The sequence below is a fragment of the Schistocerca serialis genome, chromosome 5 (assembly GCF_023864345.2).
Source record: "Schistocerca serialis cubense isolate TAMUIC-IGC-003099 chromosome 5, iqSchSeri2.2, whole genome shotgun sequence".
In the NCBI taxonomy this organism is placed as follows: Eukaryota; Metazoa; Arthropoda; class Insecta; order Orthoptera; family Acrididae; genus Schistocerca; species Schistocerca serialis.
The window spans coordinates 165139607-165155610 of record NC_064642.1 but is presented as its reverse complement, the minus strand read 5'-3'; the positions used below and the strand labels follow the sequence as shown (position 1 = coordinate 165155610).

The following is a 16004-nucleotide window of genomic DNA, read 5'->3' as shown; positions in this document are numbered from 1 at the left end:
ACTGCAGTCTTAGACAACTGAAACGACTGGTTTAAGTTGCCTGAAACTGCAGTTGTGTGTGTGAGTTGCATTTGCGTGAGTGTGTGTGTGTGTGTGTGTGTGTGTGTGTCTGTCTCATTGACGAAGGCCTTAATGGCCAAAAGCTTTAATTGTGAGAGTCTTATCGTTGTACCTATCTGCGACTCAGTATCTCCACTATATGGTGAGTATCAGCTTTCCTTCTCATAACATTGTTACATGACTACTGTGAAATTAACATTTAAGTGGCAGGCAGAGGGTTCAACAAACAACTTTCACTCTATTTCTCTGTCGTTCCACTCTCAAACAGCATGTGGAAGAAATGAACTCTTGTATCTTTCTATGTTAGCTCTGATTTCCCTTATGTTATTACAATGATCATTTTTTCCTATGTAGGTGGATGGCAACGAAATATTTTCGGATCTGGAGGAGAAAGTTGGACATTCAAACTTCTTGAAGATATGCCACTGCAACAAAAGATGTCTTTCTTTTAATTATTGCCACCCCACATTGCGTATCATATCCATGACACCGTCTCCTGTGTTTTCGATAATACAACATGAGCTGCCTTTCAATGTCCTATCTGGTAAGGATTTCATACTACACAGCAGTACTCCAACAGAGGACAGACAAGCGTAGTATAGGCAGTCTCTTTAGTGTTGCATCTTCTAAGTTTTCTACCAATACAACACAGTCTTTGGTTCAGCTTACCCACCACATTATCATTTCAAATTTAAGTTGTTCATAATTGTTATTCCTAGGTGTTTTGGTGAACTGACAGCCTTAAGATTTATGTGATTTATCATGTAACTGAAATTTAACAGATTTCTTTTAGTGCTTATGCGGATGACCTACACTTTTCATTATTTAGGGTGAGTTGCCACTTTTAGCATCTTGTCAAGTTTGATAATGGCACCATGCAAAATTGTTCTGCTTGAAGACAGATAAGTATTCAGCAGGAACTACTAAGTTTTCTTTTATTGAATCACTGTCTGTGAAGGACATTGCTAAAATTATCGCAGTTTTCTAGATCACTTGAAAGGCACCACACTCACTTGATTTTTCTGTCTCTTCCCACACCTCTTCAGAGAGCGTCCTTTTAAGTTTTAAAATTTCTTGTTACATGCTCAAGTCCTTTAAATTTTATGTTTCCATATTATTTGCCATGGTAAGACATTAAGTGCCTTTGCAAATTGAACTTCCTGTAAGTATTCATTGTCTTATGATACCCTAAACATTTTATGAACCCCTCTTTTTGTGTAAAAGGACAAGATTCCTTGCACTGCAGATTGAAATGCAGAAAATTCTCAGGGTTTCACAATGCCGAGTTGCCATTGCTGCTATTAGATGTCAGTGCTTTCATAATTGACAGTCCCCTATTTCGCAGTTGGCACTTGCACAGTATTGTCATGAACATATGATGCACACACATTCCACTCATTCTCCACCACACCACAGTTGCTCTGCTCACACAGAGCAGCCTGAACAGGCACGATTGCTCACACTTAAAATCAGAGTGTTGTTAAATCCTGTCCTATAGCATTCTACATCAGTCAGTCCTGTGATTTTCCATGACAAAATAATTTGTAAAAGTCTTCTCTAATTCAGCCTGTATTAAGGTCTTCATCATAATTTACAGCTTTCAAGTTGTGTGATGTAAGGAAACCCTCTTAGCTTAGAATTCCTTTAAAACACACAAAATATGGCAGGATAGGACTTCACTGGTGGGTGAAATGCTTTCCATGAGGCACAGTGATCACTCCTGCTTTCTGAAAAAACCGGTCATTTGTGTCTCATACCCATCAGAGGGAATTTATATCTAGTGACTGCCATATTTTCATGCTGTCCTGACATCCTTGGAATGATGTTTTGGGGCTGACACTATATTTTTGGCGTGGAATGCATGAATACATTGTGATCCTTGATCATCAGGATTACCAACACTGAATGAGTATAAAGTGGAGGAAACATCGTTACATTTATGACAGGACATTTCTAAGAGGTGGTATCCCTCCACTGTTGTCTTACAGAGCCCATTCTAGGTTATCTGGTAGCATTTACTCCCTTGGTCTTCACTCCTCCTGAAATTACCATAACAAAGTGCAAAGAAGATACAGACAATATTCATAACAAAGCACTATTGATACAAACCTGCTTGTACAATTTTAATTATGCCCATAATATTTCCATTATCTACCACTTTCAATGTATAAATGCTCACCTTTTCTATCGGAGATGCTCTGAAAGCTTTATGTGCAACGCAAAACTAGAATCCTGCAGGTTGGGTCATTGTGCTCTGTGACTCACATTGGCAGACTCCCAGCTTCCTGAAAATACACAACAAAATACGTTTGTTCCATTTTCAATGCATTCAAAAACGTTTTGCAATGACAACTTCTGGTGAATGAAAGTATTAAGCTAAAAGGTGTTTTGACTTGTAGTTCTGTTGACTGAAAATAAGAACAGTGCAGCAAATAAAATACCTGTTCTCTGAAGTTTAAAACATGTACACATTTAGACAAATTCTGAACAATAACTCTACTCCATTCTGACCACTCTGTGCCTACTTTGGCGAAGAATGAATTTACTCTGAATGCTGTATTTCAGCAGCAGGCACACTATTCTACACTATAATCTTCAGGGGAGTGTGTAGAGAGAATAAAAAGAAAGAAATAAACACTAGTTAATTGAAACTTTAAGCATGTTCAACTATTTAAGTTGAACTTTGCTAGGAAATGGCAGTGACTCTTCAGAACTTAGTTTTAATTTGCAAGAAATGTCATAGGATGACCTGCTAGTACAGGCTCTTCAGAGACTGTTGTTAGCAACTGTATAGGGGATGGATGTTGAGTGAAAATTTGCATTGAGGCATTAGCAATATGGGCATGATGTGTGATTTGAAGTCTCTGGGCACCCATTGCTTTTTCTTCCACAGATGATAGTCATGAAACTAATGACATGTATAATATCCTTTCGCCATTACTACTAAATTTGTCACCACAAACATACTGAGAAATACAATTTGCCAGACCTCTTGTCAGGTTCACACGTGTGCAATCCAATGCCATATCATGTAACTAACACTTTACTCCACACACCATTTTAATAATGGTATGCCATTATTATTGTGATCAGTAAATTTGGCTATCGCATGAACTCGAAAACTTTAGCCTCATTCTCTCTCGGCATCTTCTTTTTAACTCAACTCTGTATCTAAGCTGCAGTGGAAGTCCTGTGTAATAGGTGACGAGGATGTGTGACAATTGCAATGAACACTGCGCATTAAGACTCAGCAGTCACTGTCAAATAATTTCTTAGTGATATCGGATCAATTATTGCTGATGTTTTAATTTCACAGTAACATCGCTGGCAGTGGATGTAGAGGCTTCAACTAATGAAATTTATCCCACAAAATTCACAAATTTATGGACCCCTACAACTGCACACAATTTGAACTCATCAGTTCACTCTGGCACCTTCACTTGCATACCTTCAGAAGCATCACCTGCATCACACAGAGTTTTTTCCAAGGGATGCCAGTATACTCTTGGCCCCTCAGTTTATGTCAATGCAGATTAAAGTTCACGCTCTGACTGTGTTTACTGCAGGCATTTGAGGAATACATACCATATCTTTTGCACACCTGTCATCGAGCTCCCCTACTCCTCCCTCATACTCCTCTTTTACAAGTTTCCATGCACAGTCAACAAATGAATGTTTCATTAAAAGAAAAGTAAAGCACAGAACAGGCACCAGAACTATTTTAGTTTTTCTGTGGTAATGGATCTTTGCTTTTGTTTTATTTGTGTATGTTTGTTTTATGTCAGTATATGTATGGTTACTGACAATGTAATTTTCTCACACAACTGTTCCAGATGTTTAAGCTCTTGCATAATAAAACAAAAAATAACTTTATCTTTAATTCTTTATAAAATTACAGTAATTTTTCAAAATCCCTGTGCACTTCTCTCACACAATTATTATTTACATTAAATGTCAAAAAGGCAGTGAATGGGAGTGTGAGGTCTCCATTTGATGCACAAGAACTGCTACAAATAGTGTTTTCTTATACAGCAGTGGAGCACTCTCATTTGTTGTAAAGTTGTAAACTTTTCTTCAGTTCAGATGTCCAGTATTTATGACTTGTGTTCTTAATGTTTTGCATGTGCTTTTTTTTTTTTTGTTTTTGCTTTGGTAATAACTAGCCAGTTTTGTTTCGTTAATTTTCATTTTTATTTTTATCGGTTTCAGGAGGAGAAGACAATGGTGTCTGGACATTAGGCTTACATTTGCTTCCCACTAACTTCCCTGTAGGTCTGTGCTCTGTTTCAGTCCTACCAGGATGCCAGTCCCCAAAGTCCCCTCGCTGTGCCTCTAAACCCAAAACTAAAAAGATTATGTATGACACAGCAGAGAATGATGACTTTGACCGCGAGGAGATAGCAACCTACGAGGAAGTGGCCAAACTGTACCCACGTCCAGGACTGCAGAGGCCTCTGGTCTTGATTGGACCTCCAGGTGTTGGGCGCAATGAGCTCAAACGCCGGCTCATAGCAACTGATCCTGATAAATACAAGACGCCCATTCCTTGTAAGTATAATGAGTTTCTCTTTGGACTCATCCATGCCAGATAGTGGGTATTAGTTTGTCTTGCTGTTTTGCACAAGTATGACATTTTAGAAAATGAAACTGAAATACATGACATTGTCTGTTAAAAAACAGATGTAGAATTCACACAAAAATAGTTTACCTGCTCATAATTTGGTATATCATGATGAACAAGATTTCAGATTGACCTAAAGATTAGCTGTAAATGTTCAGAAATGTAAAATTTTGTACTTCACAAAATGCAGAAAAGTAGTATCTTGTGATTATGAAGGGTAGTCATGAAGTTTTAACTACATCCTTAAAAAAATAAATTTTCACGATCAGTTGCTTGTTTGTTTACAGGTACATGTCTACAGTCCTGATGCATATTGAATTCCCCATGCCACAGTCCAAATTTTCTATCATTCATAAGATTACAGTGGTACCTCGTAAATGACAAAATCCAAAAGATTGAAAAACTGAACAAAATCAAAACTTTATGACTACCTCTCATACAGTATCAATGGGTCACAGTTGGAATCAGCCAGTTCATACAAACACTGTGGTGTAAGCATTTGTGAGGATATGAAACAGTGTGATCACATTGGTTCATCGGTAGGATACTGGGAAAATGCAGTAATTCTACAAATAAGTGTGATTACAAAACACTTGTATGTCTCATCTTAGAATATTACTCTAGTGCGTGGGACCCATGTGAAATTCGCTACCAGAGGAATTTGATTTTATACAAAGAAGGGCAGCTCAAGTAGTCCCTGGGAGAGTTGGACAAAATTTATTCAAATGAAACACAACACATACACATTAAAATTATTATTTGTTATTCACGAATGATGAGTAAAGTTGATTTTTATGAATAAAAATGTTTGTCATGTGTGAGTAATAAAGGGCTATGAATAATAAATTTGAAATCTAAATGCATTGATTGCTCCAGTTCTTTGTCATTTATACAGAAAATGTAATTTTTAATGTTTTGTTTTCAAAACTTTTTTTCCTAACATCTCATTAGAACATTAATTTGATTTTGGAAGATTTTCCATTGGGATTGATTAAAATGAAATATGTTCTACACATGTGAAAGAGGGTAAGGTGTGTTATATCTCCTGAAAATTGCCTTTATTTAAGATCATGATCTTCAGCAAAAAATTGAAAAAATTGTCAATTCCACTCCAGTTTTTGATGATGAATAACTTTGATGTTGTGATACCATGTCAGTCTCACCTCCAGAATCTAAGTCAGAACCGAAATATAAATTTTCCTGTTCTGTCATACAGTCATTTGAAACTCATCAACCAGTTTCTTCACCTTTTTTGGGCTCTTTTTGTATATTCAACCTCAGTGTCTCTTCTGAAATTTTCAAACCCCAAAGCTCTATGTCACAGCATATGCATATACCAGATCCGGTAATGAAATTTTACTCAGAGGTGGCCTTAAAACACTTGCAGCAATCTGCAAAACATAACACTTTTGTTTAATTTCGTGATGTACTTCGGCTAATGCCATTTTAGGACACTTTATATTTAAAGTCTGTTGATGTTAGTCATTGCCATTGACAGAACCCTTACTTTCTTCACTAATTGTCTGACAGTAGAAACACAAGAGAATTGCATGATTATATCTGCAAGACACCCATATCAGTCTTGGTACAGTTGAGGAACGTATTGGAGATTTAAGACTTAAGGCTGCTGTCTCATCATTGACCTAATTATACAGAGTGCTTCCACACTCTGCGTTGCTGGGGGATGAAGAGGAGGAATTACTGGCATATGTAGAATCACTTGAATTGGGCCATGTCGGTGTTGTAAGTGCAGAGGTTATTTGCTCATGAAGTACTTTTATGTTACATTTGTTATGCTGTAAAGCTTTGCTCAACTTGAAGATTGGTTTGAACATTGCAGTGCATTGGTTTATTGAAGGTGACATGCCCTAGCCTTCCTCTGACCTATGAACCAATATATGAGTCTGTTTTAGGGGTAGATGTAGTTTAATATGTTTACTGAAGTGTGCTGTAGCTTCAGTTGGTTTTTTTTTTCTTATTTTCCCCATTGTTAAAGGTGAAAGAAGTGATAAGCGGTAGAAAAAATCATAGCACTAACAGGAAATCAAATCCTTGATCCTTGGTTTTGTATTCTAGAAATTACCAACTGTGTCACCAAGGCACATTACTTTACAAGACTTTAATAAATGATTCATTAAACTAAACCTGTACTGAGCTACAGGAAGAAACACTGATTATGTATGACACAGTTCTGTTCGAGGAACAAACAAAGAAAATGCAATGGTATATGGTGTTATTTGTTATCGGTATGCAGGCTATCTCGTGCATACCTAACATACGAGGTGCGGCTAAAAAAAAACCGGACTGATGCTGGAAAAAACATTTATTTACAATTATTTACAATTTCATGTTATCTCCTTCAATGTACTCTCCTCCTCGGTCTCTACACCGCTCCATACGAATTTTCCACTGTTCATAGCAATGCTGCAGATCATTTTCGGTAAGTCCATACATTACTTCCGTCGCTTTTTCTTTTACTGCTTCAACAGTCTCAAATCTAGTTCCTTTCAAAGCTGACTTGGCTTTAGGGAAAAGAAAAAAGTCACAGGGGGCCAAATCAGGTGAGTAGGGTGGATGATCTAAGATGGGAATGTTGTGTTTTGCCAAAAACGTCTTCACTGACAACGCACTGTGAGATGGGGCATTGTCTTGGTGAAGGATCCATGACTTTTTTCTCCACAAATCGTTCCGTTTTCTCCGTACTCGCTCACGTAGGGTAGCCAGGACGCTAATGTAGTAATGCTGATTCACTGTTTGTCCCTCTGGTACCCAATCAATGTGCACAATCCCTTTGATGTCAAAAAAAAAAAACAATCATCATTGCCTTGAATTTCGATTTTGACATTCGTGCTTTTTTTTGTCGTGGAGAACCAGGAGTTTTCCAATGCATCGATTGGCGTTTAGTTTCGGGATCGTAAGTAAAAAACCACGATTCATCGCAAGTAATAACATTTTGTAAGAAGGTGGGATCACTTTCAATGTTTTCCAGGATGTCAGAACAAATCATTCTTCGGCGTTCCTTCTGTTCAATTGTGAGACACTTTGGAACCATTTTTGAACACACTTTGTTCATGTTGAAACTTTCATGAAGAATCTGCCTAACACTTTCCTTGTCAACTCCTGTTAACTCAGACACTGCTCTGATTGTTAAATGGCGATCTTGTCGAACAAGTTTACCGATTTTTTCAATGTTTGCATCAGTTTTTGCTGACAATGGTCTGCCAGTGCGAGTGTCATCACTGGTGTCTTCGCGGCCATCTTTAAATTGTTTAAACCACTCAAACACTTGTGTTCGTGATAAACAATCATCGCCGTACACTTGTTGTAACATTACAAACGTTTCACTTGCAGATTTTCCTAGTTTGAAACAAAATTTGATGTTAACACGCTGTTCTTTCTGTACACTCAACATTTTCCGACGCACAGACAAAACGTCAACTACTTAAAACAGACGCCACGGGCAGACTGAGTGCAGGAGGCAGATGAAACTCGAGCAGTAGGCGGAGCGAGAGTCACGTGACAGGCCACGCGACTTTCAGCCTTATTGCATTCGTTTTATTGTTTCACCAGTACTAGTCCGGTTTTTTTCTAGCCACACCTCGTATTCCAAAATTTTGCACATAAAAAGGGGATTTTCTAGTGCTCATACCTTGGGTTCTGTTGGTGATGATAAGGCAGGGTCAGGTGTTTTGGATAGCCCTTGGGCTAGGGTCCTTTTGTATATGCAAGAGAAGGATTGTCATAAGTGTCACTGCCCTACAGGAGAGGGCCAAAGTATGAAAATTACACACTTCCTCCTGCTCAGACAAATCAAGCAAATCATTTGCTTCTTTTTGTCTTTGATGTGCTCTACTGTGGGCTTGGTGAGACTTATAGAGGCACCATTAGTTCATCAGCAGTTCCTCAGAAGACCCACAATTCCACCGGTGGACCAAAACCAGCCAAGGATTCCAAGATGGCTATGCACAGCAAATTGCTGAAATTTTTATGATATATTCCTACGATCCCAGTCTCGAGCAGCCATGAACATTTTTGTAATATCTTTATCTGCTTCCAAGATATATGGGTTCAGTGTTACCATATTTCTGCACCTAAAATCTGTTATGAGGCGATATATAAATTGCTTTGCATGTAAAATCGGTTTTGAGATGTAAAGTTAGTTTTGCATTATTTCAGTAAGAATAAAGAGAAGGAGAAAGTGAAAGTGCCTGAGAGCCAGTGAAATTGAAAGACTGACAGTGACAACAAGGAAGAGAGAGAGATAGTGATGGTGAGAAGAGACAGCATCAGCAAGAAGGAAGGAATGAGGTATTAACAGTAAGAGAGAGCAAGACAGACAGTGACAGTGAGATGAGACTGTAGTCATGGGACAGAACAAAGGGAACCACAGATAACAATGGCAGAAAGACCCAAATACGATGTGCATTCAAGTTCTAAGGCCTCCAATTTTTTTTCTCCGGACTGGAAAGAGATAGAAACATGTGCATTGTTTTAAAATGAGGCCGCGTTCATTGTCAATACGTCCCAAAGATGGCAGCACCGTACAGCAGATGGAATTTTACCACCAGTGGCGAGAATGAGAACTGTTTTATATACTTAAAATGGCGACATTTTCCTTACTTGAACAGCGTACAATCATTCGTTTTCTGAATTTGCGTGGTGTGAAACCAATTGAAATTCATCGACAGTTGAAGGAGCCATGTGGTGATGGGGTTATGGATGTGTTGAAAGTGCATTCGTGGGTGCGACAGTTTAATGAAGGCAGAACATCGTGTGACAACAAACCGAAACAACCTCGCGCTCGCACAAGCCGGTCTGACGACATGATCGAGAAAGTGGAGAGAATTGTTTTGGGGGATCGCTGAATGACTGTTGAACAGATCGCCCCCAGAGTTGGCACTTCTGTGGGTTCTGTGCACACAATCCTGCATTACGACTTGAAAATGCGAAAAGTGTCATCCAGGTGGGTGCCACAATGCTGACGGACGACCACATGGCTGCCCGTGTGGCATGTTGCCAAGCAATGTTGACGCGCAACGACAGCATGAATGGGACTTTCTTTTCGTCGGTTGTGACAATGGATGAGACGTGGATGCCATTTTTCAATCCAGAAACAAAGCGTCAGTCAGCTCAATGGAAGCACACAGATTCACCGCCACCAAAAAAATTTCGGGTAACCGCCAGTGCTGAAAAAATGAGGGTGTCCATGTTCTGGGGCAGCGAGGGCGTAATCCTTACCCATTGCATTCCAAAGGGCACTACGGTAACAGGTGCATCCTACGAAAATGTTTTGAAGAACAAATTCCTTCCTGCACTGCAACAAAAACGTCCGGGAAGGGCTGCGCGTTTGCTGTTTCACCAAGACAACGCACCCGCACATCGAGCTAACGTTACAGAACAGTTTCTTCGTGATAACAACTTTTAAGTGATTCCTCATGTTACCTACTCACCTGACCTGGCTCCTAGTGACTTTTGGCTTTTTCCAACAATGAAAGACACTCTCCATGGCCGCACATTCACCAGCCGTGCTGCTATTGCCTCAGCGATTTTCCAGTGGTCAAAACAGACTCCTAAAGAAGCCTTCGCTGCTGTCAAGGAATCATGGCGTCAGCATTGTGAAAAATGTGTACGTCTGCAGGGCGATTACGTCGAGAAGTAATGCCAGTTTCATCGATTTCGGGTGAGTAGTTAATTAGAAAAAAAATCAGAGGCCTTAGAACTTGAATGTACCTCGTACATAATGAAACTGAGTTGGGATGAATGAGTGAGTGGGAAAGGGCAACTGGAAGTTGGTCGGCATGAGCAGTTTACAGTGATGTACAAGAGAGTGTGACTGACTTACAGTTTGGGGAGCTTGTGGGAGTTTGAGACGAGTTGCATGTTAAAAAAAAGTGTGACTTTGCGTGCCAAAATTTTTAGGAAATTTTTCAAAGGTGCTAAGGAAAGTAGAATCAGTAACAGATACCCCACTTTTCAGTCGGAGCCTTTTAAATACAGAAACATATTCACATTTTTTGTGCTCTAAAAAGAGCATTTTTCTGCTGGTTTAAGTTATGAACAATAGATGACAAATAATTATAATGAAAGAATTAGTAGTGTAAGTTACGTCATTGGGATGCAGGAATGTAAGGAATAGAGCTAAAAGACTCATATGCAAGTCAATGTTAGATAATATGGTCTTGTATGGGAACAGAGATCTGGACAACTAATCAGAGACATATATACAAGATGAAGATGATAGAGAGATGGATTTCTGAAGAAGACGAGCAAGAATTTCCAGGAAAGACCATGTAAAGTAAATTGATGTGATAAAGGAAGTGGAAGAAAGAATATGTTTTGTGATGGATCATGGAAATTTACAGTGGTACAGACTTATAAGAGGAATGGAGGAAACAGGAATACCAAAACTGATAGGGGAGTGGGAAATTAAAGGAAGAAGAAGGAGAGGAAGAGGATACCGAAGGATACCTGCCTTCAAAATGTACCAGTGGCCATGAAAAGATTTGGTGAAGAAGAAAATGATACACAAGACTGAAATATCTGGATGAACATCTTGAAGAGATAGTGTCTGAATACTTGTAGAATACTCATTGTAGTAAGTTATGAGTGTATTTTTGACAAGAAAACATTGTCCATTGCAGGCTATAAAATTTTTACGTTTATGTACTGTTGACTTATTCCAACTAAATAGTCATTATGACTTATATTATGACTGTAGTATAATGACTATACAGTCAAAATGGGCCAATAGCAAATAAACAGTTTTAAGAAATTTCTCTCCACTATAACAATACTCTCAGATAGTCATGTTTGTACATGGGTCCTTAGCCTTGGTATCTTTTTCAAAAGAAAACATTAAAACATTGTCCATTATAGGCTGTAAAATCTTTCCATTGGAAAAATTTTAGAACCTGTAATGGACAGTGGTTTTTACATCGAAGCCGGGGACCTCCATGCAAATAGGATCATCTGAATGCATTACTATGTTGGAGAGAAACCTCTTTCTTGAGAAAAGTCTCAATAAATAATAATAATAAAATTTTGAAATGATCTATTTATTTGAATAATTACAGAGATAGACATTTATTTGAATAATGTCCATCTCAGGTCACAACTTTGTTTTGCATCATGGAAAACCTGAACTGGCAGACACTTGAAGATAGGCAACAGCTACCCCAAAAGACTCTTTAGGGACACAGAGTACTTATTTTGAGAAAATTAGCACTATTTCTTTCATGCACTATTTCTTTTGTACATGTTTTAGAGATTTGTACTTTATCACAGTTAATGCAGAATACTTCCAAACAATTTGCAAGTATTTTGAACATCTTAGGATGTATTGATCTTAAAAAAAAAATTAAAAAGTTACACTTAAGATTTTCTAACTCGTTGCTTCAAATTCAGGTACCATTTAATCCAATAATACACAGGTGAAGGAGACAAAGTTATTACCAAATGTATATGACGAGTTGGCTGAGTTGTTAGACCTGTTATATCGGCACATTAACTGTATTAACCACAAAAAAAAAAAAATACATCTTCATATACTTTAATTTTTAGAATATTTTTGCTAATTAGAAATTTTATTTCTGTATAATTAAGTCAAATCTGCAATAAAGTTTAGGTTTAGTAGATAGATACAGAAAACTGCAAGGTACAGAAAAACCTTAGTGCAATGCTTTGTAAACTTAAGGAGATATTTGTACCAAAAGTCTGAAAAGACAAATTGGGAAATTGCAAATTAAGATTTGAGTCATATTAAAATGTGCTTCAGGACATTACTGATGCATAGTCTTCATCCTGATCCATTTCTTCATCTTCATTCTTTCTCTTGGCATTATTAATAATATGTTTATGGCAGCCAAATAGCTGTAAACATTCAAAGTACAATTATAATAATACATGAAATTAGAAATTTTACAGATTGTAGTTTTCATAGTCACTTATTGACCATGTCCTTTTGGCACAGAGTTCAGTATAGTAATGTTTGCGTATTCAGTGACATGGTTTACACTCACACGTTGCGTTTAACTCATGATTTGATCTGTTCTTGCAAATAAGGTGGTGGAAACTGTGGAGTGCCATTCTGGTGAACATGTCATTGTCTACATTCAGTCAGACATGATGCCTCTGCTTTAAAATTCTGGAGCTATGTCTTCCCTTTTTTCCTTCATTGCATTTAGTAGACTTTTCAAAGCTCTGGCATTAGGTAGCATCAGGTGTGTCCTAGGTCTTCAGTGAGGAAGGAGGATTCCCTCACCAGCAGGTATAGGGGTCTGGATTGTGTTGTCTTGGGGCCTCCGATCACTTTCTTCATATAAATCAACATTCTAGGTCATTAGATTTTTCACTGTGAGATTTGGTCTGATGATTTCTGTGCCTTACATCAGTAGTGGTGAGATTTTGGCTCTGAATAGTACCACTGCTGTCTCTAGGCAGAGGGTTCTAATGCATTCTATTTCATGGATAGTCATTGTTGCTTACATTGCTTTCTCTGTTACATATTTTGTGGAACATTTTGCAGTTGTTTGTATCGTGACCCCTAGGTACTTGAAGTCTGATATGAAGATCACACCTCCATTTCTGAACACCATCATTTGTATTTTTGCCACATTTATTTCAAAGACATGTTTGACACACCAATCTTTCATATTGTTTATTGTTTTTTGTAGCTTTGCAATGTCCTATGAGCCTATTACAATATAGAATAATTGGTGGTGTTCACCCAAGGATGTCATGTAGACACCTATCCAAGGAGTTAGGTATTTTAACTGCACCATCAAAGTACATATATTTGCTAATGAAATTCGTTATAAATAATCCATCTCAGTTTGCGAAGAACAGTGATGTTCATATCTACATCACTAGAGGGAAAAATTACCTTTACTATCCTTTATTGAAGCTGTCAGTTGCTCAAAAAGGAGTACATTATTCAGCAACAAAAATCTTTGATCATTTGCCCAGCAACATAAAGTGTCTGGCAGGTAGTAGATCAAGTTTTAGATCTAGCTTAAAATCATTTCTTTTGGACAACTCTTTCTATTTCATGGGCGAGTTTCTGTTTCAAACATGGTAAAAAAAAAAAAAAAAAAAAAAAAAAAATTGTGCCTCTAAATTTAGTTACATGTGTGTTTGATTGGAGTTTCGGCTCTGGTAGGAAGAGGTTGTATGAGATCCTTATTTCATTCCATCACAACACTGCATAATATTAATAATCTGCTCTTTGTCAAAGTTGCTTGTCTCAATGGATTTCCCCATTTGCAGCGCATATCTTCACTAGGGTGACCCCCATCCATGTCTGCTCTGCGTACATACATTTGTTGCCATGCCACATGCCCCAAAGTGACCAGGCAGCAGCCAGCGTCACAGTGGACAGGGGTAATAATGTTTTGGCTTGTCAGTGTATGTATATATTACTTTGGAAACAGTTTAATGTGTCATCTAATGCAGGCTTTCACAGCCAGTGTTTGTGTCCTGCGTGACTCATCTGAAGATGAAGCCATGAGAAGGCTTGAAAACTAGCTTATAGAAGTAAAAAGGAAATCGTAACTGACTGGTCACAGTTATCTGCATTTATATTTATGTTCAAAGAGATATGATAGTTGATTATGTCTGTCAGTGTCAAACCCAGACATCTGAAAGCAGCAGTATTGAAAGTTAAATACATCCAGGAAGATGTAGCAGCTCTAATTCAAGAAGAGATTCATTGATTATTGGCACCAATCTCTACAGCCCAGGTCAACACTGAGGAACAGATTCAGAAATTCTGCACTTATGACAGAATTATCATACGACATCTAAGGTTCTTGATGACATATATTGACCAGCTTCTTCCTCAATGTGACTGCTACTCAGAAAATCAAACATTTGGAGGGTGGGGGACAACAGGTCAGTGTGTTTCCACTGCGACTTCCCTTCACATGTCGTTGTATGGTAAATAAAGAAGAAGACTGTTTGAGAACTATTACGATGCAAGGTGTCAAACAACAGGGCAGTTTTATGCTCTCCATGTAATTGCAGATGATTACAATCAGCCTGCAGGATGAAACCCATTGCCTTATCCTGGTCAGTGTCTCTCACCAATGCATTGCAGTAGTTCCTTGTCACCAAGCAGAATCTGAGCTATTCATTAAGCTTCTGAAATCAGGAAAACTAAACAAAATTATCATCTATGGAAGTGAGAAGAGTACAGATGAAAATCCTCCACAAATGACATTTGCCAAGGTTTCAGGTAATCATGTTGTCACCATCATCATCTATCAACCTGTTAGGTACTAGTCAGTTCTGGAATTCATTTTCTGAGATTTCAGATGCTTATTGTAACTGGCTTAAGAATACTATGTTCTGAGATTCAAGGATCATTGTGCTGAAGATTACAAAAGGAAAATATTTCATTCTGACAGGGACCTGCATCGTCCGAATAACTGCCAGTGCGACACACAGAACTTTAAATTTATCATTTTACCAGAATGCACCTCTTATTTACCGTTGGATGGAACCACTGGCAGGCATCACCAGTAACCCTAGACTTGGGAGATTGAGCTCCTGATTAATGATGAAGCCACTCAAGCAAATTCATGCAACAACACTACCCATTGAGGACAAACTTATCCCTTCCGTCATCAATGAGAGGAGTTATAGTCAGCAATCTCGATACTCTGTTAAACTGTGAAGTGTTAATTAAGTGCAAAAGTCTAACCATCACAAGTGGATGAGAAGATATGTGAGTCACCGACTACTGTGCACAGCAGCCACATATCATCTCTAAGGAACCAGTCCAAGAAGGCCGTTGAATGCCATCAGTGGAAAAGTGTTTTATACTACCATTACTGACCATCCAATGGAGGAATCCAGTTGCAAATAGGTTCCTGTTTGGTGGATGATGGAAGAAAAGCATCGCGAGTGTTGGCCTCTCTTTGTCAGTTTTCAGGTGCTTTATGATTAGATTAGATTTACTTTCATCCAATTGATCTCTAGTGAGGAGGTCTTCCAGAATGTAGAACAAAGAAGCTAATGTACCTTCCACAGATCCCAAGTGGAATGTGTGGCTTTTTTTGTGAAAGGATCATGTTACAACACTCATTTACTAAGATCGCATTAATGCACTGAATTTAAAATTTTAAAAAAGTGTTTTTTTATTTATAAGGTGATAAACGTATAATACAACTAATACAATACTTATTTACAATGAACACTTTACTGCACTGAAATGGTGAAATGGTGCAGAAGTTAGATTGTACTTTATGCACACACACACACACACACACACACACACACACACACACATACACAAAATCAGTTGGTTCTGCTGAGAAATTCATCC

At 38.1% G+C, this 16004-nt stretch overlaps 1 protein-coding gene across 11 annotated transcripts in view; it reads left to right on the top strand.

The window, feature by feature from the left end:
- The window catches only part of LOC126481648 (MAGUK p55 subfamily member 7), a 270264-nt gene that overhangs the window by 163252 nt on the left and 91008 nt on the right, over positions 1-16004 (top strand). For 3 of the 11 annotated variants that reach the window (XM_050105568.1, XM_050105566.1, XM_050105564.1), the window contains one exon: positions 4429-4608. In XM_050105568.1, coding sequence (XP_049961525.1) covers positions 4429-4608 — 180 coding nt within the window. Of the gene's footprint in view, positions 1-4269; positions 4609-16004 lie in introns of all 11 variants that reach the window. The other 8 variants (XM_050105560.1, XM_050105558.1, XM_050105557.1 and 5 more) reach the window with 4 other exon arrangements.